The sequence below is a fragment of the Ranitomeya imitator genome, chromosome 2, assembly GCF_032444005.1.
Source record: "Ranitomeya imitator isolate aRanImi1 chromosome 2, aRanImi1.pri, whole genome shotgun sequence".
NCBI classification, from domain to species: domain Eukaryota; kingdom Metazoa; phylum Chordata; class Amphibia; order Anura; family Dendrobatidae; genus Ranitomeya; species Ranitomeya imitator.
Window position 1 is genome coordinate 822065996 of NC_091283.1, and position 22587 is coordinate 822088582.

Sequence of the window (22587 nt, forward strand, 5' to 3'; positions counted from 1 at the left end):
CTTCAGGAAAATGGCCGCGGGATGCCGCGCGTGCGCATTAGAGATCGCGGCGGCCATTTTCCCAAAGCCGAGATGCAAACTCGGCTTTGGGAAAATGGCCGCCGCGATCTCTAATGCGCACGCGCGGCATCCCGCGGCCATTTTCCTGAAGCCCCGTGCAGCAGAGCACTCCATCTGCGCACGCGCGGCCCCAGGAAGATGGCCGCCCCCACCGATGCAAGGGATTACAGCGCAGATCGCGCGCTGTGTCTTCACGTGGGCGCAGGGAAGTCGGAACTCTGGACATGCGCACACCACTACGCCACCAACGGAAAGCTGGGGAAGAAAAGAGCGCTGTGAACACGCCCACCTGACCAGACCAGCCTGATTGACAGGCGAAAACGGCGACTTTGGTAATGTATTTCTCAGCATACATGGGGAATCAGGGTACACTACATACACTATAGTAACGCACAGCGCAGGCCCTATTTAACAGTATTTATAGCTCAATCTCAAAAAACGGGGTGACAGGTTCCCTTTAAGCTGCCACCATTATGGGAGAAAAAACTCTGCAGGACCTGTACTGACAAGATTGTCAGGGCAGAGCAACATTCTTTACTAGAAGAAATCCGCTCGTTGGTCAAGCAAGAGGTGCAATCTTCCCTGGCGGCTTTTACCCCCCCTCCCCACCCCCTCCGCCACTTTCTCCAGCTAAGAAAAGGAAAATCCAGGAGGAGGATTCTGAATCTGAATCAGACCTCTCCTATGCCTCATCCTCGGGTCGAGGGGAGGAACCTACGTCCCCTATAACCTCTGAAGCTAGGAAGTATCTTTTCTCTTCAGAATGGGTTGAGGATTTAGTGGCTGCCGTATGCAGTACTATGGGCTGGAGGAAGAGCCAGAACCACAGTCCATACAGGACCAGATGTTTGGTGGTATAACCAAGGGTAAACGGATGGGGTTCCCAATCCACTCGAATATATCTGATATGATTGATCAAGAGTGGGAATTACCTGAAAAACGTCTCAGTACCCCATCCGAGATGAAGCATAGATTCCCCTTAGAAGGGGATTTGGCCAAATGGGATGTCCCTAAGGTTGATTCGCAGGTGGCAAGAGTGGCTAAGAGAACGGCTCTTCCGTTCAAAGACTCGTCACAATTAAAAGATCCAATGGACAGGAAAATAGAAAGTCTGTTGAAAAAATCGTGGGAGACCGCCACGGTAGCCCTCAAAGCCAATATTGCATCAACATGTGTGGCTAGAGCACTTTTCCGCTGGATAGGTGAACTGGAATCCCACATATCCCAGGGCACGTCTAGAGCTGAATTGTTGGACTCTCTACCCAGTCTCCTTAGAGCCACGGGTTTCCTAGCGGATTCTTCTATGGAAACTATCAGAATTGCTGCTAGGTCATTAGTACAGACTAATTCGGCTAGAAGGGCGCTTTGGTTAAAAATGTGGTCTGGTGATATCACCTCCAAGGCCAAATTGTGCACCATACCGTTTAAAGGTAACTATGTCTTCGGGCCTTCCCTGGATGACATCTTGGAAAAGGCAACCGATAAAAAGAAAGCCCTCCCAGAACAAAAAACTCCCAAAAAGAAGTTTTTTAGTCAATTTCTGGCCCAAACCTCTCAGAGAGGGAAAGGCAAGTCCGGGAGGTGGACTTACCCGAAGGGAGGGGGGAGAAACATCCTTATCCCTCAGCAACAGCAGCAGCAGTCTCAACAGGAGAAGCGGTGACTTCGACCCGGTGGGGGGTAGACTCTCAAATTTTGTACTCCAGTGGCAAAACATCACCAATTGCCCCTGGGTCCTCAACGTCATCAAAGAGGGTCTTCTAATAGAATTCATTTCCTCCCCCCCCCACGGGGTCTAAAGATTACCTCCCTTCCCTCCTTGATCCATTCTAGAGTCGGGTCTCAGGGCCCTAAAAATGTCAAATGTGACATCTCAGGTTCCGGAATCAGAGAGGGATCGGGGGCACTACTCTCATCTGTTTCTGGTTCCCAAACCATCGGGCGAGTCCCGTATTATTATAAATCTAAAGGGCCTCAACCGGCATGTCAAGTACCGAAGATTCAAGATGGAATCAGTGAAAAATGCCATTCCCTTGATAAGTCCGCACTCCTTCATGGCCACTATCGATCTGAAAGATGCATACTTTCACATCCCCATTCACCAGAGACATCGCCAGTATCTCAAATTTGCAGTACAGAAGGGGCGTCTGATAGTGCTCTATCAGTTCAACGTCCTTCCGTTTGGAATCTCCTCTGCTCCAAGAGTATTTTCCAAAATAATGGGGGAAGTAGTCTCCTTTATCCGGAGGCAAGGCGTCTGTATAGTGCCGTATCTAGATGACCTTTTGTTAGTGGCTCCCACCAAACAAACCCTGGAGTCTCATGTATCAAAGACTCTTAATATTCTGACATCTCTTGGATGGGTGCCGAATTTGGAAAAATCTCACCTATGACCCTCCAAATGCAGGAAATTCCTGGGAGTTCTTCTGGACTCTAAGACAAATGTCCTTCCTCCCATTGGAACATCGTCTAACCCCACTATCAAAGGTCAAGACGTTCAGAGACACCAGATCCCCTACAATCAGAGAAGGTATATCTCTTCTAGGATCGATGACAGCCTGCATCCAATCAGTACCATGGGCCCAAGCCCATTCCAGAATTCTTCAGGCACATATCTTGCAGAATTAGAACGGTCATCCCAGTTCTTTGAACAATAGGAAGCGGTATTCACCAGACGCGAAACGCGCGTTGGGGTTGCTAACAAGGACCAAGACAGGACCTGCCACACTTATTATGGGTAAATAAGATCTTGGATGTTATCTTGTATGTTTTACTACCCATGAGCATCTGACCGGCCTGGCGACATGACTGCTATCGCACAGTATCGTCATTGCACACATTAGTTTGAATGGACAGTTTAAGTGCCATGGCCTACCAGTGGTTTTATACCTGTTATCATAGCACACTAGTTGCATGTTACATATAAATATACTTGGCAGTGTCCTGATCCGTGGTCTTTGGTTTTTGATGTATTCACGGATTTTTCACATGTTGTTACATAAGTGGTACATGTTTTAATTGTTTGTGTATAGTTGTACAATTTTCAATAAATATTACTCATGATTATATTTTTTGGCAATTTATTGGACTCTTGGTTCTCCTTTGGTACATGATTATGATTTGAGTCGCCATTAGCTATTTGGGAAGGTATTTCTGGCTGATGCTCTGTTTATATCTTTGAACAATAGGTTGTACACACCAGGTCGTGTCAATGCCTCCCTGGCGTGGTGGATAACCCCAAAAAATTTACAAAAGGGAGTCAGTTGGACACAAGTCCCACTGACTACGGTTACAACAGATGCCAGCAAAAGAGGCTGGGGGGCCATGATAAATCACACCCCTTTCCAAGGTCTCTGGGACCAGTCAACAAGCAGGAAGTCATCCAACTACAGAGAACTAAAAGCTGTAGAGGAAGCTCTGCTAGTAGGGGGTCATCTTATCAAGGGACATCACGTTCGAATATATTCGGACAATGTGAACACGGTGGCTCACATCAGACATCAGGGCAGTTCAAAGAACAGCAACCTGAAGAACATATCTGCCCGACTATGCTCCTGGGCAGAAAGACATCTGTTATCCCTGACGGCAGTTCACCTGAAAGGCTCGTCCAACACTCAGGCAGACTATCTAAGTCACCAGGACATACATCTGGGGGAATGGTGTTTGAGCAACCGAAGTTTCGAGATGCTGGCGAACAAATGGGGTCTTCCAGAAATTGACCTCTTTGCATCCCGCCAAAACGCGAAAGTCAAAGCCTTCTCCTCCCTAAACCCCAGAGACGGCTCCAGAGGAGTGGATGCACTGGCCCAGGAATGGAATTTTCAGCTGGCCTATGCGTTTCCACCAATTCCGATATTGGCAAAAGTCTTGCAGAAAGTTCGGGAAGAACAGACACCAACCATATTGGTAGCTCTGTTGTGGCCAAAGAGGAGTTGGTACAACCTGATAGTGGATTTACAGGTGGATGGCCCGTTCCAGTTTCCGATCTAAGAAAACCTTCTTTCTCAAGGACCAATCCATCTCCTAGATGCCCACAAATGGAATCTGGCAGCATGGCTACTGAAGCCCAGGTATTGAGAGCCAAAGGACTATCAGAGGCAGTGGTTTCCACACTTCAAAAATAAAGGAAACCGGTAACCATTGCTATATACAATAAGATCTGGAAGAAATTCTCATCATTTTGTCTTCCTGAAGTACCAGATTCCTTCAATCAGAATTTATCACAAATTCTAGACTTTCTGCAAAAAGGCTTAGAAATAGGCCTCAGGCCTAGCACCCTAAAAGTCCAAGTTTCCGCCCTCAGTTCAATATTTGATCAGGATCTGGCAAATCATTGCTGGATTAAGAGGTTCATGATATCAGCTTCTAGGATGAACCCTAAAAAACGAGAAACAGTACCATTATGGGACCTGAATCTGGGTATTACAAGGCCTTCAGGTCCTCCCTTTGAACCATTATCCTCCTGCTCTCAGAATAATCTGATTTATAAAACAATTTTTCTAGTGGCCATAACCTCAGCAAGGAGGGTGGGAGAATTACAGGCCCTATCAATGCGAGAACCATACTTGTCCATTCGAGATTACTCAATAATACTGCGCCTTGACCCGTCCTTTCTTCCAAAGATCGTATCAGATTTCCACCGCTCGCAGGAAATTGTTCTACCTTCTTTTTGCCAAAATCCAACAAATCCAAAAGAAGAGAGATTTCATACGCTGGATGTCAGACGCATTGTATTATTTTACCTAGAGCAAACCAGCTCTTACAGAATTGATCAGAATCTATTTGTCCATCCATCAGGACAAAATAAAGGAAAGAAAGTAGCAAAAAGTACTATTGCCAACTGGATCAAGAAAGCGATAGCAGAAGCATATCTTGCTCAAGATAAAACCCCTCCAGTGGGAATCAAGGCTCATTCGACTAGATCAACCTCAGTCTCCTGGGCAGAAAGAGCAGGTGCATCAGCAGAGCAAATCTGCAGGGCAGCTACATGGTCTTCATTGCATACTTTCTCCAGACATTACAGATTAGACGTAATGCCCAACAAGGATTTAGCCTTTGGCCGGAAAGTACTCCAGGCCGTTGTCCCTCCCTAGCGCCAAATTAGTTGGTATTCCTCAGTATGCCGTCGTGGAAGGTGACTAGAGAAAATAGAATTATTCTTACTGTTAATTCGGTTTCTAGGAACCTTCCACGACGGCGCTAGTTCCCTCCCTATACTCCTGGATTTAAATCTGGGATTCAAGGTAAACCGGTGCAATGGTTTTCAGTTATAAGTCACTGGTGAGAGGGAGGTGGGAGGGCCTTTTAACCTCTCCATTTCCTGTTCCCCATTAGGGCAAAGAGGCAACCTCCGTATGCCGTCGTGGAAGGTTCCTAGAAACCGAATTAACGGTAAGAATAATTCTATTTTTTTATTTTAACTTTGTTTCAGGTGACAAGGGTCTTCAACTGGATTGAGCGTTTAATAAATTACTGTATTACAACACCCTGTGTATTTATTTCATTAAAATACTTTTTTCCTAATGTGTTTGTGTTTTTTTTTAACCCTTTATGAACATAGGATTAATAATGGATAGGTGTCTTATTGACACCTCTCCATTATCAACCTGGCTTAATGTCACCTTACAATAGCAAGGTGACACTAACCCTTTATTACCCCATATCCCACCGCTACACGGGAGTGGGAAGAGAGAGGCTAAGTGCCAGAATAGGCGCATCTTCCATATGTGCCTTTTCTGGGGTGGCTGGGGGCAGATGTTTTTAGCCAGGGGGGGCCAATAACCGTGGACCCTCTCCAGGCTATTAATATCTGCCCTCAGTCACTGGCTTTACCACTCTGGTGGAGAAAATTGCGTGGGAGCCAATTTTTTTCTGTGATTTAACCCTTTATTTTAACAGCTAGAGCCCCCAAATGTTGCACACAGACACTTCTAACATTTGCAGTGAGGAATATGTAAAAAAAAAAAATAGGGATATGAAATGGTTTACTGTATGTAAACCATGTCTCATATCATGTCTGGTTTGGGAAGGAGATAGCAAAAGCCGGCAATTGAATTACCGGCTTTTCTGCTATCTTGCGCTGTATGAAATATAAATATATATATATGTGTCTCACTGACCTATATATATATATATATATATATATATATATATATATATATACACCTATACTATGTGTAGACATTAATTTTATCTGTTCTATTTTAACCTGTCAGTGTGATTTTACTGTAAACCTCACTGAATTGCCGGCTTTTCTATAGAACACAGGTGCGTATTTCTCGCAAGTCACACTGATGGTCCGTGTGTTATCTGATTTTTTCTCGCACCCATAGACTTGCATTGGCTATTCTCGGCCGAGATACGCTGACAATCGCAGCGTGCTGCGATTTCACTCGGATCCTGAATACAACCGAGAAAACAACGGATAATAGGAGCTGCCCCACAGATTAACATTGGGCCTAGTGCTATGCTATTTTTTTTCACATTGCACTCGTCCGTATTACGCTGTAGTGTGACTCCGGCCTTAGAGATAGTAGCAGGTTGAAGGTTGAACACAGATCTCCAAAGTGTGGAGAGGGTGAGAAAGCATGTGTAGTCTCAGGGAGGGCAGAGGAAACTGTCTACAGACAATGAGGACACATAAACAGGTAATACATGTAGCTGTGCTGATATGAGGCTGGACCATAGATACACACCAAAATTAAATCCAGCTTGAAAATAAAACTGATGCAATGCAATTTTAATAATTAAAGGTAACAACATATGTAAAAAAAAAAGAACATTTTTCCTGATCTACGTTGTTCATTGCCATTAAAGGCTAGATATAAATTAAAAAAGAATTGGTGCGTCATAGAACTGTTCTGCTGAATCAGAACAAGAATATTTTTCCACAATGAGATTTCCAACCATTCCTGAGGAAAAAAAAATGTCAGCAATCCCTGAAATCTCAAGAGATTACCACTTACGAGCATCAAGCAGACACATTTATATTTCCTAAATATTCAGATGTACAAGTTCCGCACACCGCGATGTTCCACATTTAAATGTTCCAAACCACCCATTTGATCAGAGGTCTGACCTGACCCCTAAATTAATCAGACCCAAGATCAAAACTCTATATTAATCAGACCCCAGAACAAACCTCAAAATAGTCGAACCCCAGATCAGATCCCTGATCAGACCCCAAATCAGACCTCCATATTAATCAGATCTCTGAATTAATAAAATAATCATACTCCTGAATTTACCAGACTCCGTATCAGACCCCAGATCAAACCCATAAATTAATAAGACCCCAGATCAGACCCCAAAATAATCAGACCCTTGAATTAACCAAATCCCAGATCAGACTCATCAATGAACGAGAAGGTAAGTACAGATGAGCGTATTTTCGGTCCAAATGCGATCCGACAAAACATATCGCACTTGGATCAATGTTATTCTATGGGGCCGCGTACATGTCCGATTTTTTCCTCAAACTGAGCCCGAGCACATAAGCTTGAAATTGTGTTTCTAATAATATTTGCCCCATCGTTAAGGCTGGGTTCATGCGAGCGCTTGAAAAATTGTCCGATTTACATTAAAAAAGGACAATTTTCATCCGTATTGGCATTGCGCGCCATCCGTATCTCCATTTTTGACATCCGTAGGGTATCCTTTTTTACATCTGCAGTAGATACATTTTTCTAGGTGAAACACAGTTTTCTAGGTCAGTATTAGAAATATATCTGTAAAATTCAGATGCAGCACTGATGATCAATACAGGACCCGATTTTTTTTTTCTAATAGACTTGAAATAATAGGGCACGCTGCAATTTATTTTTGTGTGAATTGCCATTTCAACAGCCCTAATCAATAACATCGGTCACTGTGTCATCCACTGACGAATGGCATGACATATTAGATAAATTTGTAGCAAAAAAAACTGCAAAAATATAGTTTGCACGGCTCCAGCGATATTTCCAGCTAACCCTTGAAGAAAACCTAGTCAACTGATCTGTCGCCTCCATTTTTGAGACGGTTATTGTTCAGGCTCTGGATTCATTAGATTGGTCTCTTGGGTGTTATTTCCACAGATTGCAGAAGCTAATTTACCAGGCTACTGGCTTCCAAATAAAAAAAAATCAATATTTATTTTCAGTCCTGCAAGAGTATTTGATCATTTTTTTACTCCCGTTGTTTGCGAGGGTGAATAAAAATGAAGAGACCCTTCACTGTGTCATTCCCGGAGTGAAGCTCTTCTGTGTTGCATTCAATTATTTATATTGCAGGTCAGCGAGTCCATCAAGAGCCGGCCGCTCAAATGAAGCTAATGAAGAATATAGCACAAAGCTGTGCAAACAACTGCTGAGCAAGTCCTTGCAGGTCCAGGAGGTGAGTGTGACCTCCATACTTATTGCTGATGTGCGTCATGTAATATACCGGTGGCGGTCTATAAAAATGAAATAATCCAACTTCTGGAGGCATTATATAAATGTAATAGTGTGATGCTGAACGTCCTACCAAACTGCTGCTGAAAATCTACAAGAGCAAAATAAGGCAAGCAAAGTCGATCAGAATTTTAAAAAATTGCTATGGTCCCACGTATCGGGCAACTGAAATGTGGCCATGCAGCAGAAAACTATAAGGAAGTGCAAGTCCATATGTATTTCAAAAACAGTTTTTTTTTAGGGAGTTGATATTGATATCGGCTGCGTGATTTTGTGGGTCTGCACACAAAGAAGTCAATGAAAGTTGTACAGACTTGCATGTCAGCAAGAATTTGTGTCTCTGCCACCCGGCAGCTGTTTTATGGGTCCTCATTATCATAAGAGCATGACTATATCTAATGCTGCAGTCACACGTCCATGTGATTCATGGACTGGACGTGGGTCTATTGACCTGAATGCAACACCCTCATAGGCATGTAAGGGGCTGCCAAGTTAGGGTCAGAAGACCTGCCAAGTTAGGGCCAGGAGACCTGTCAAGTTAGGGTCAGGAGACCAAACAAGTTAGGGTCAGGAGACCTACCAAGTTAGGGTCAGGAGACATTCCAAGTTAGGGTCAGTAGACCTGCAAAGTTAGGGTCAGGAGACCTGCCAAGTTAGGGTCAGGAGACATTCCAAGTTAGGGTCAGGAAACCTGCCAAGTTAGGGTCAGGAGACCTGCCAAGTTAGGGTCAGGAGACATTCCAAGTTAGGGTCAGGAGACATTCCAAGTTAGGGTCAGGAAACCTGCCAAGTTAGGGTCAGGAGACCTGTCAACTTAGGGTCAGTAGACCTGTCAAGTTAGGGTCAGGAGACCTGCCGAGTTAGGGTCAGGAGACCTGCCGAGTTAGGGTCAGGAGACCTGTCAAGTTAAGGTCAGGAGGCCTGTCAAGTTAGGGTCAGGAGACCTGCCAAGTTAAGGTCAGGAGACATTCCAAGTTAGGGTCAGGAGACGTGCCAAGTTAGGGTCAGGAGACCTGCCAAGTTGGGGCCAGGAGACCTGTCAAGTTAGGGTCAGGAGACCTCCCAAGTTAGGGTCAGGAGACCTGCCAAGTTAGGGTTAGGAGACATTCCAAGTTAGGGTCAGAAGACATTCCAAGTTAGGGCTAGGACACCTGCCAAGTTAGGGTCAGGAGACCTGCCAAGTTAGGGTCAGAAGACATTCCAAGTTAGGGTCAGGAGACATTCCAAGTTAGGGTCAGGAAACCTTCCAAGTTAGGGTCAGGAGACCTTCCAAGTTAGGGTCAGGAGACCTGCCAAGTTAGGGTCAGGAGACCTGTCAAGTTAGGGTCAGGAGACATTCCAAGTTAGGGTCAGGAGACCTTCCAAGTTAGGGTCAGGAGACCTTCCAAGTTAGGGTCAGGAGACCCTCCAAGTTAGGGTCAGGAGACCTGCCAAGTTAGGGTCAGGAGACCTGCCAAGTTAGGGTCAGGAGACATTCCAAGTTAGGGTCAGGAGACCTTCCAAGTTAGGGTCAGGAGACCTTCCAAGTTAGGGTCAGGAGACATTCCAAGTTAGGGTCAGGAAACCTTCCAAGTTAGGGTCAGGAGACCTTCCAAGTTAGGGTCAGGAGACCTGCCAAGTTAGGGTCAGGAGACCTGTCAAGTTAGGGTCAGGAGACATTCCAAGTTAGGGTCAGGAGACCTTCCAAGTTAGGGTCAGGAGACCTTCCAAGTTAGGGTCAGGAGACCCTCCAAGTTAGGGTCAGGAGACCTGCCAAGTTAGGGTCAGGAGACCTGCCAAGTTAGGGTCAGGAGACATTCCAAGTTAGGGTCAGAAGATATTCCAAGTTAGGGTCAGGAGACCTGCCAAGTTAGGGTCAGGAGACCTTCCAAGTTAGGGTCAGGAGACCTGTCAAGTTAGGGTCAGGAGACATTCCAAGTTAGGGTCAGGAGACCTGCCAACTTAGGGTCAGGAGACCTGCCAAGTTAAGGTCAGGAGACCTGCCAAATTAGGGTCAGGAGACCTGCCAAGTTAAGGTCAGGAGACCTGCCAAGGTAGGGTCAGGAGACCTGCCAAGTTAGGGTCAGGAGACCTGCCAAGTTAAGGTCAGGGGACCTGCCAAGTTAGGGACAGGAGACCTGCCAAATTAGGGTCAGGAGACCTGCCAAGTTAAGGTCAGGAGACCTGCCAAGGTAGGGTCAGGAGACCTGCCAAGTTAGGGTCAGGAGACCTGCCAAGTTAAGGTCAGGGGACCTGCCAAGTTAGGGTCAGGAGACCTGTGAATGGCCTTTAAATCACAAAACAATACTTAGACTGCGACATAAAGATGTGTGAATCTGGCCTAAGGGTATGTTGACACTGCATTTTTGGAGCAGACACTGAGTGTAAACTCTCCAAGTCCTCCTCAGAAACTCAAAACTTCTCAAAAATATGGACTTTTTGCTCAGTTTTGGCTCTAAAAACTCAGCAAAAAGTCTCAACGTGCAAAAGGAAAAAGAGTATAAGGGTAAGATTTCTATTATAATTCTAATCCACATGCTCTGGATTTTTCCCAACACAAAAAATGACGTGCGGTGCAGATTGTCAAATCAGCAGTGTCAAATTCTGCTGCAGATTAAATTTACTCCAGTGCTGAAATTCATAGCAAAATCCAGTATCGCGGCTCATGTGGATTTTGCACCGGATGTTTACCAGTGTGTGCAGACTTACTCAATAGTTGATAACTTTCACACATTGTCTTTTTGGCTAAATTGTGACCAAAACCACAATATGACCCTACAGCGTGATCTGAGCCTGCTCAAATAACGCTTCTATATAAGCAGTAAATTGCTGCTAATGTCCATATTTAAGGCTACTAGGCCTAATATTACACTTTTACAAGAAGGAAGGAAGAATCGAATATTAGGCCCACTAGCCAGTATGAAAAATATTAATATATATATATTATTAAGTATAAAAATAATTAAATATATATTTATCATAAAAACCTGATTTAAACAATAGGTAATTTATTTTCTTTTTCTTTTTAAATGGGTTTTTCAGGACTACCATCTGATGGTCTAAGCTGACTTAGTATATCAATAAATGTTCAATCAACTCATTGGTGGGATTGCAAAGAGTCCGACCTTCATGGATTTTATACGTTATCAATATCGCATTTCAAGAAGATCCACATCTTGACTGAGCTGATCGGTGTGGGGTGCTGTGAAGTGGACCCCCCATCAATCTGATGTTAATGACCATTCCTAGTCCATCAATATCAAAGTCCTGGAAAATCCCTTTAATTCTAATGACATTCCTGTCTTATCATTATGCATTTGGTTACACAACACTGACATTCATTATCTGCATCGCCTTCAGGACGGGAAACTACACAGATCGCATTGTTATCAACCAGTGGACATTAGTTATCCTGTAGGAATACTTGAAACCCCCGAGGCACATATCCAGCATCATCCGCAACGTCCACCTCTGCCCATCCAGAAGAACGTGCCTGCACGACCACTTCCAGCAAAACCATCTTTCCGAGGCATAAAGGTTTGCACTTACTTCTGCACTGAACTCCTATATGATTGGTTTCACCACATTTTAACAATTAGTATTATCCCCAAAAGACCCACAATGAAAGTGTGAATTCCTCCTATCACATATGCCTAGGGAGATGTTCTTCTTCTATAGATGTTTGACCAGTGGGTTCTACAAACAGAAGAGAAGACCACCGTGTTCTCGTAATTGGCGGAGATGCCACATGTCATGAACATGCTTTATCGGAATCCAGTTTTTGAGAATTCTGCTCCTCAGTTACTTCTTCTGGAAAGGCCTTACTAACTTGATAACTGGATGTTACTATTCTTCTTTTCTATAGGACATGACACATGAGTGAACACTGCCAGGTCATGCCCAAATTACATCCTGTTAACAATTTATATATTTTCATGAGGAATAATGGAGTGCTTGTCATGTATGGTCCAGCCATCATTATAAAAAATAGGGGTTATTATATAAAGCTGCATGATCCAGTCACCAGCCAGTATCTGTCTAAGTACAGTTACCAAGTGCTACTAGGTGCATGGAGGATGTGGAAACAGATGAATAGAAGGGACCAGATTGTGAGGAAAATTTAGAAAGAGGGAACATGGATCTTTGGAAGAGTTAGATTAGTGAAGTGAGGTGATAGGCCTGCCTAAAGAGATGTGTTTTTGTGGAGGGGCAAGGTAATAATTGGGGTGGTGCATTCCAGAGAACTGATGCAGCACGAGAGAAGTCTTGGAGACAGAAGTGAGAGGTTCAGATTATGGAGGATGTTAGTCTTAGAACACTTGCAGAAAGGAGGGCATAGTTAGTATGATACACAGAGATGAGGGAGGAAAACTTGTGGAGATCTCTGTGGGAGAGAGAGATAAGTTTGTATTGTATTCTGCAGTGGATGGGTAACCAGTGCAATGACTGGCAAAGGGCGGAGGCATCGGTGTAGTGGCTGGCAGAAATATGATCCTGGCTGATTCAATCAGGATGGATTAGAGAGGATAGAGTTTGGTAACAGGGAGACCGATCAGTAGCGAGTTGCAATAATCCAAATGAGAGTGAATAAGAGTGACGGTAAGAGTTTTTCCAGTTTTAAAGGTGAAAAAAGGTCAGATTCTGGAGAAGTGTTTGAAGTGCAGGTGACACAAGCGAGTGAGTGATTGGATATAGAGAATAAAGGAAAGTTCTGTGTCTAATATGGCCCCAGGACAGTGGGCTTGCTGGCTTGGGAGTTATGGTTAAACCACCCAAGGAAATTAAATTACATATGGAAGTCGTGATACGGCTGTGAAGGTGTTTGTCCCCAAATGAAAATGATACCATTATTGTGGAGATCCAATGCACCAGTCATGAGAAGTCTAGTGTAGAGACCATATGTAATTTAGGTTGGACGTGCACTGTGGGCGTGTCAGTGCACTTGGAAGATGCAGTCCATGTGCACTCACATGCTCACATTGCTCTTCCTGCCTGATTCGCATATGGCTTCTACTTTAGATTTCTCATGACTGGCACATCAGATCTTTATGGTATCCCTTTAGTGCTGGGTTCCCCCAGAGATTACAGGCGTTCCTAAGGATCTCACTGTACAATACTGTGATCACAGTTTATCAGTGATGCCCAAAACAAAAAAGACTAATGCACACAAAGGCTGTACAGCAATGCAAATACAAACTTCCAGAAAACAACCAACAGATTCCCAAAGCACAAACATATAGAGCAGTATCACCCTCTATGTGGAAAAGGCGGGAGTAGGACTCCTTCTGTAAATGGCCGGAATTAGACATATACATGGACACCATTCTCTAAGATGTAGATCTTGCCTCTAGATCCCGCACCTCGAGATTGGGTCCGGTCTCTCTCACATTTTTATGGCATATCCTGAGCACAGACTTAACCTCAGCCCTATGGTATAGATTCCTGGAAGTGTTGCACCTTTGTCGCTTAAAGAAGTCCTTCCATTGTTTTGTTTTTTTTCAATATTTAAACTGAGCACCTCTTCGAATTGCCGCTGCTCCACTGATTCTGGTACAGTTTTCCTTTTCTTTCTGTGTTCGTCTTTTCCAAAGTTATGCATCCTGGTAATAATGACGCAAACTTTCGTTTCGATCAACTGGGCGTGTACCACATTGGTTCTTCGTGGGCGTTTACTTTTTCTGATGCTAGCCAATCAAAACATGTCCACACCCACAGTGAAGTTCTGTAGTATACGACCAGATGGCTGAATTTGCACCATTGTAACCAGGTGCCATAACTTTGGAATGGAGGGGTACAGAAGAAAAATAAGAACTGTTCTAGAATCAGAGGATCGGCACCGATTGGAGGAGGTAATAAGCATAAATAAAAAAATCCAGTGACTTATTACTAATTTTTGCCACTATAAAAATCTTATTTATTTTTTTAAAACAACGCTGATTTATAGGGGCAAGGTTATTATTTTGGGTGCATTTGTACCTGAAGGAGGGCCAAAACATTGAGAGCCACTTGGTTTTTGAGGTACAGGACTTTTTATGCACTTTACCAATATGCAGCTAGCATAGAGGTGGAAATCTAAGTGACAGGTTCCATTTAAATCTTCTTTGTCGTCCACTCCTGGTAATTGGACATGGAATATCCGTAATAGTTTTCTTTTACTACAACTCTGCAATCGAAGAGAACATGGAATTGTAAATGTTTAAGACTCCTTGTCCCGGGGGTACAATGAAACCTGTGTGGGACTTGTATATACACATTGTATGGAGGCGTTCATTTCCAGGAGCACGTAGCGCAGATCTGCGATCAGTATGTGGGACCACACAGCGCTGGGATATAACTGGTGACGGTCCCATTAAGACTATGTGCACACAACGTCTTTTACATTCAAGCCAAGTTTTTTGTGCCAGAGACTCTTCAGGAAAATCTGGCATTTTTTTTTCATGACGCCTCTTATGTTGTTTTTTTCTGGTCGCTTCCTGGGCATTTTTCTGACAGTTTTGGTAAATGGTGTTTTCTTTCCCATGGCTTTTCTCACTGCTCTTTTACTGTGTTTTTTTCACTTACGGTAATTTAATAATGATGAAATCACTAGCTGGTTTTAAAGCAAAAACGAAGGCAAAATTCTCCAAAAGACGTCAGGTCATATTTTGATCTTTCTCATTGACTTGCATTATAAAGAACAGAGTGTTTACTGAGCAGAAAAAATGCCTGAAGAATGGATCTGTCACTTCTGTTGACCTCTTGGCGTTTTTAAAAAAACCGAAGTGAGTAAAGGATGTTCAAAATCCTGAAAATCTGCACAGCGAGTCCATTTTACATAGAAACATTTGTGTTTATTGTTTTGAGCAGTTTTCAGGTGGTTTCGTTGGCGGAATCTGCCTGAAAAAGACATTGTGTATATACTCTAAGATCTTCGAGCATCAGACTAAGCTGAGATGGTGCAATGCCACATTGTTCCTAGAACCACGGCTGAGCATTGGACACTTTCACAGGAGGGCACATTATACTACATGGAAGACTATGGGGTATGCACTATACTATATGGAGGACTATGAGGTGCATTATACTCTGTGGTGGACTATGGGGTGTGCACTATACTATATGGAGGACTATGCGGTGCATTATACTCTGTGGAGGACTATGGGGCGTGCACTATACTATATGGAGGACTATGGGGTGCATTATACTCTGTGGAGGACTATGGGGTGTGCACTATACTATATGGAGGACTATGGGGTGCATTATACTATGTGGAGGACTATATGGTGTGCACTATACTATATGGAGGACTATGGGGTGCATTATACTCTATGGACGACTATGGGGTGTGCACTATACTATATGGAGGACTATGGGGTGCATTATACTCTGTGGAGGACTATGGGGTGTGCACTATACTATATGGAGGACTATGGGGTGCATTATACTATGTGGAGGACTATGAGGTGTGCACTATTCTATATGGAGAACTATGGGGTGCATTATACTGTGTGGAGGACTATGAGGTGCATTATACTCTGTGGAGGACTATGAGGTGTGCACTATTCTATATGGAGAACTATGGGGTGCATTATACTATGTGGAGGACTATGAGGTGCATTATACTCTGTGGAGGACTATGGGGTGTGCACTATTCTATATGGAGGACTATGGGCTGCATTATACTAAACAAGCAAAATGCTGATAAATTCATTGAGTGATTGGATTGTTTATACCGGAACAAAAATCATTGTTCTCAGCAGCACATCGCCCGGTGTGAACAGCATAAGTGCTGCTGATAACATGGTACTATATGGGGACAGATTGATCTATTAGTGATTGTTCTGTCCCCATCATTCTTCCTCAGACGCTGTAAGGCTATATGCACACGTTGCGGATTGGGGTGCGGAACTGCAGCGTTTCTGCGCGGAAAAATCCGCTGCGGATTTGCACTAATTCCGCATCGTGTGCACACAGCCTAAAGAGGCCGGGAAACAAGTGTTGAACGACTTCAATATTGTTGACTGCACGCCGTTAACGGCCTGAACTCAGCGCATGTAAATACAACCGAAATGTTTCTGTGTGATGGTGCAATATGTGAGCATTTGGGGCCCCACTTTAGCCTTTTGCCCAGGACCCTACTTTGTCTAAAACTGTCCCTGCCTCCATAGGGGACTGGTTTTATTTCTGATTAGCTGCAGCGGTATCTGGAATTTACTTAGCCACAGGTATGTTGATACATCTTCACCTTTTATTGTAGCCCAATTTCTTTGAGGCTTTCTTGAGACCTTGGTTTGCAAAATGAGTGCGGGCCATGTACTGAGCTGCGTGTAAAATGGGTGCACAGTTTGGCAGTAGAACTCTGCAGAGCAATTTTTACTCTGAGTTTTCCATTGAAGTAGCATTAGGGGTTTCCTCTAAATGCAACCATCAGAATATTTTGCATTTGGAACAGATATTGCACTTACATTTGCATTTCAAATAATCGGGATGTCACATAAGGTATGACGCATGATATACAGTATAATTTACCCAGGCAGGTTGGCTCCTGGTACTGCTCAGTAGGAGTCCATTTATTGCTAAGTACTCACAATGCGCACTCTTCTCCCCGGGCAGTGCATGGCTCGGATGCCAAGTGGCACGGATCCCATCGGTGGAGCTGCGCTTTTACAAACAGCCTGATGTTTTATTTTCCTTCTTGTCATGTTTCGAGACGTACCCGGTATGTAATACATCCGTTTTATGTATCTAATATTCTGTCTACAAACAATTACAGATAAGCAGAATCTGTTTGTACAGTCTTATCGTGCAGGAAGCCGCTGATTACACGCTTTATGACAATAGCTAGAGCGGCCAACGTGGAGAGGAAAACGTCGCTAGAAAAGGCGAAAAATGGAAATTAGAGCTCGGAAATTGCACAATCCTTCATTTCAATTACTGCTTTTCTCAACCAAAAAAACAAAACAAAACACAAACACTTTAACTGATCAAAAGATGGTGTCTGATGTAACGGGCCAGGCGGTGAATTAGGAGGAAAAGCCAGCAGTCATGGACGTCAGCAAGTGCAAATCAACGAGGCAGGTTTCGACAGCTGCTAACCCTCCATAGGGATTAATATACGCATTCATCAATCTGAACGTGAATATTAAAGAGGTTTTCTGGTTCTAAAATGACAGGTGATAACTGCTAGATGGGTGGAGGTCCAACCACTGGGATCGACAGAATGGAGATCCCATGTCTCCGGTGACTATATTCCAAATCTAGGGAAGGGATCCGCAACCTTCGGCCATGCCAGCTGTTGAGAAACTACAACTCCCATCTAGCAAGCCCATCCTGTGAGCGCTAGAGAATTCTGGGAGTTGTAGTTTTACAACAGCTGAAGTGCCAAAGGTCGCTGGTGTAGGGGAGTACTGCGCTTGGCTGTCCCAGACAGTCCCAAGTAGAGGTTGTCCAATGGGTTGTGACAAAGTCACTGGCAAAGTGCTGGAGGGGAGATACGTTTCACTGAAGCTTTTAGCTTCAGTGAATTGAAACCCAGAAGTTTGTTCCAGCATACTATGTGTTGAGAGGGGTTAATCAGCCATTTTAAGGGCTAAGTTTTTGTGGACAACCATAGAGTGGGTAGGAGGCTGTCCACCTTATCTCCACACCATGGTGTGGTCTGGGGTTTAAATAGTCAGTCTCCTGAGGCATTCCGTGTTCAGTGAGTCTGGAGAGGCTAACTCCAGAGTAGTGTTTGTTTTTATACTCCGCTACCTCAAGGACAGTGCTTTGTACCACTTTGTTTTGTTTTTCCTGTTTTTCCCAGAGGGCCATATTTATTTTTCCTTCACCATGGTTTATGCCACATATATAATAAACCAGTAAAGATCTTAAAAAAAAACAGTGTTCCTGTGTCTACCTCCATGTACAGCTGAGTGAGCCGATCTACCACAGGTTATTCTGAATCTAGTTATGTTATCATCTATCTAACCAATTGGATCTCACAACACACCCAGCAGTTATCACCTGTTCTGTAGATAGGTCATAATTTGTTGCAACCAGAATGCCCCTTTAAAAGGGCTCTGCACTCTGGACAGTCCTAACTTGTTAGACGGACTCCTTGATAATACGTTAATCACAAAGTATCAAACAGCTAGAAACCCCACTGATCAGCTTTAATCTTTGGAAAACGGACAATAAGTTTTCAATTTACCTGCAGCGCCACCACAGGGAAAACTAAGCATTACACAGCTCCTATATATATCAATGACCTGCCTCTGTAATACAGGGCAGGATAGGTCCTGCAGAGAGAAGACAATCCCCCTCAAGTATGGCTGAGTAATAGGAGCCCTGAACATGGGTTTATGAAAAATGCGCTGCTAAACTAGAAAGTCCCTTTAATTGAGGGTAGCGGTTATGTATTTGGATTGCCCCCACGTAAGGGCAATGGGGTACTTGGTACAGGGTCCTTCAGTTCCCTCAGCGGGGATGTCACGGTGGCCCGACCCAGACCGTGGCCCTATGAGGGGCGCCCAATAAAAGGCAGAGTTCATAGATAACGGTAGTGTTCGTGACGCCACCTGTGGTATTCGGTCAGAGTGACCGACGCTGCTTAGGGGTCCGCTGGGGTGGTGTTATGGCAGCTAGATGGTATACCTTCCCACAGGTGAAATATTTCCCCAGGGCTTCCCAGAAGTGTAGATGGTGATGGTGGATGATGTAAGGCGCGGCAAATAACGAGGACACAATGGGTAGAGTCTCTTTACCTTTACTGAAGGCTTCAGCATCCACAGTCCAGGGTGCCGGATAACAGGGTAGGCAGGGTTCGGCTGGTCTGATAGCAATTCCAGAGTCCCCTTATCCAGGTGGAAATCAGTAGCCTTCCCCTTGCGCACAGTAACGTAGTAGGTCCCTACTTGCATTAGCTACCATAAGGTCCTCACTGTTGTTACTTCTCTCTCTCTGTCCCCCAGATGGATAGGACAAACCCGTATGACAGTGGTGGCCTGAGGCTATTTTATAGGGACCCTAGTGATGCCCCTCCTCCACAATTGCCACCGTGTCTGCTTAGGTGTTTAGGTCGGACAGCCAACTTGGAATTCACTGCCCTGCCTGTCTTTGAAGTAAAGCGTAGAGTCTATTACTCCCTCGGTGTTACGGCCACCGGGTCTGCGCTTCGGAAGCCTGCTTCTAGCTGGTCTTCCACCGACGTTTCACTCCTGTTGCTATGACTTCTTTGCTCACGCACTACAGCACAATTCCTTTCTTGTCCTTCCTTAGGATGCTGCCATATGGGTTGCAGGCGCAGCTCCGTGTCCTTCTTTCCTTTCTCCTCTCTTCCTCAGACTTCAGTCTGGATCTGACCAGGGATCACCCCAGCCAGCTCGACCTGGAGACCTTTCCTCGTCGGCCCCCAGCCAGGAACTCTCCTCTCCACTGAACTGACTATCTCCTTCTCCCTCCAGTCAGCTTCTCCCTCCAGTCAACTTCTGTCTCACTTCCTAACCAACCCACCAGTTTTACCCTATGTGAGGAGTGGCCTAGTGGATAGAACCCTTAGCTCCCCCTGGTGGACTGGAGTGTGAAGTGTGTGTGTGGCTGTGATACCTGGTAAGGTGAACTCCTTTGGTGCCATCAGACGTAACATCACTCCCCCTGGTGGAAGAATGACATTACTGCAACGACCAGGACTCTGGGGCGCTGCATATTCAGCATGCATTAACATATAGTCCACCTACACATTTTGGATAAAAGTTGATCGTCACAACCAATTTTGATTTTGAGAACTCGTACAAGGATAAATCGCCCAAAAGGCTAAAACAAGAGCGGAGTAGCTGTTTTTCTTCTCATCACTGACTACTGTTTCAACAAACTTTGCATCATAGAATAGTACAGGAAAATATTAAAAACTTTGTAACACACATTATCTTATTGGAGAAATCTTCTTCCTTCTCCATTTATTAGCCACTTCTATGCCTGCCACTTAACATTTTCATTCACTCTCAAAAAAACTCCATCTCAAATCCATCTTGGTGAAGACAAGACAGACTACTACTAGTGTGACACCCCAGGAATCCAGTTGTCACAGTGGTATTGCCTGCCTCCCAGGGAGGGTGATGCTATGCTTGGAAGCGAGAAGGAGCCCCTTAGCAGGTAACACTAGCATACAACACTTTCCTGACTCTGGGCCTGAAGGGGAAGCTCTAGACCAGGTTTCAGAGTAGCTTCCCTATAAATTCTGGTCTGGAGGAAGAGTTAGAAGTCAGTCTGTGTGAGACAGTGAAGGGAGAGGAAGCATGTGAGGAGTGGGAAACTGGGATTGAGCTCACTCCCAGAATTAAGCGTAAGAAAGCAAACAACGGGGTCTGAGGTTGTGTGGGAACTGTATGCCCCACAGCTGAAACCGGAGGGCAGGAGATTGCAGGTCTCCTGGCCACAACTGACACAGAAAGGCACAGCAGCAAATTGGAGCCCGGAGTCACCATGAGTGGGACACCTGTAAAAAGGCTCGAGCTGCCTGCCATGCGGGTAGTGTTCCACCTAAGGGACAGATTGAGAGAGGGACTTGAGGAAAGTTAATGAATCAAGAACCCAGAATTCAGCGCAGAAAGGAAGGCTTCCAACCTCACCTGGCTATGGGGATTCTGAACCACTTCCAGGCTGCCCGGATTCCAAAGATCACTTGTAACCTGTGCCCTGCACTGCAATTTCACCAGTAAAAGGTAAAGAGACTGCAAATCCTGTGTCCTCCAATTATTTCCTGCACTCCACCATCTATCACCCCCTCATAGACTGTCCTGGTAGCCCTGGGGCCTCCGCTCCACCTGTGGGGAGCAAAACCATCTAAGCTGCATTACCATCAGCCCCAGCGGATCCCTTTAAGCAGCATCGGCCTTTCCTGGCTGAGTACCACAGTTGGCGTCACAAACATTACTACAGTAGACTTTATTTGCTACTACACTTTATCCCCTTTAACCCCTATCTGACCTCGGACGGTATAGTACGTCCGAGGTCAGATCCCCTGCTTTGATGTGGGCTCCGCGGTGAGCCCGCATCAAAGCCGGGACATGTCAGCTGTTTTGAACAGCTGACATGTGCCCGTAATAGGCGCGGGCAGAATCGCAATCTGCCCGCACCTATTAACTAGTTAAATGCCGCTGTCAAACGCAGACAGCGGCATTTAACTACCGCTTCCGGCCGGGCGGCCGGAAATGACGTCATCGCCGGCCCCCGTCACATGATCGGGGGTCGGCGATGCTTCTCCATTGTAACCATAGAGGTCCTTGAGACCTCTATGGTTACTGATCGCCGGTGGCTGTGAGCGCCACCCTGTGGTCGGCGCTCACAGCACACCTGCATTTCTGCTACATAGCAGCGATCAGCAGATCACTGCTATGTAGCAGAGGCGATCGCGCTGTGCCTGCTTTTAGCCTCCCATGGAGGCTATTGAAGCATGGCAAAAGTAAAAAAAAAAAGTTAAAAAAAATGTGAAAAAAATAAAAAAAATATAAAAGTTTAAATCACCCCCCTTTCGCCCCAATCAAAATAAATCAATAAAAAAAATCAAATCTACACATATTTGGTATCGCCGCGCTCAGAATCGCCCGATCTATCAATTAAAAAAAAGCATTAACCTGATCGCTAAACGGCGTAGCGAGAAAAAAATTCGAAACGCCAGAATTACGTTTTTTAGGTCGCCGCGACATTGCATTAAAATGCAATAACGGGCGATCAAACGAACGTATCTGCACCGAAATGCTATCATTAAAAATGCCAGCTCGGCACGCAAAAGATAAGCCCTCAACCGACCCCAGATCACGAAAAATGGCAAAGTTTGGAATTTTTTTCCACCACTTAGATAAAAAATGACCTAGTCATGTTAGGTGTCTATGAACTCGTACTGACCTGGATAATCATAATGGCAGGTCAGTTTTAGCATTTAGTGAACCTAGCAAAAAAGCCAAACAAAAAACAAGTGTGGGATTGCACTTTTTTTGCAATTTCACCGCACTTGGAATTTTTTTCCCGTTTTCTAGTACACGACATGGTAAAACCAATGATGTCGTTCAAAAGTACAACTCGTCCCGCAAAAAATAAGCCCTCACATGGCCAAATTGACGGAAAAATAAAAAAGTTATGGCTCTGGGAAGGAGGGGAGTGA

General features: G+C 44.7%; 1 protein-coding gene across 1 annotated transcript in view; it reads left to right on the plus strand.

Annotated features, from left to right (window-relative positions):
- ADAM12 (ADAM metallopeptidase domain 12) overlaps nucleotides 1-22587 on the plus strand; it is a 636998-nt gene that overhangs the window by 594211 nt on the left and 20200 nt on the right. Inside the window, exons 20-21 of the mRNA XM_069753950.1 lie at nucleotides 8331-8433; nucleotides 11829-12005. Coding sequence (XP_069610051.1) covers nucleotides 8331-8433; nucleotides 11829-12005 — 280 coding nt within the window. The remainder of the gene's footprint in view (nucleotides 1-8330; nucleotides 8434-11828; nucleotides 12006-22587) is intronic.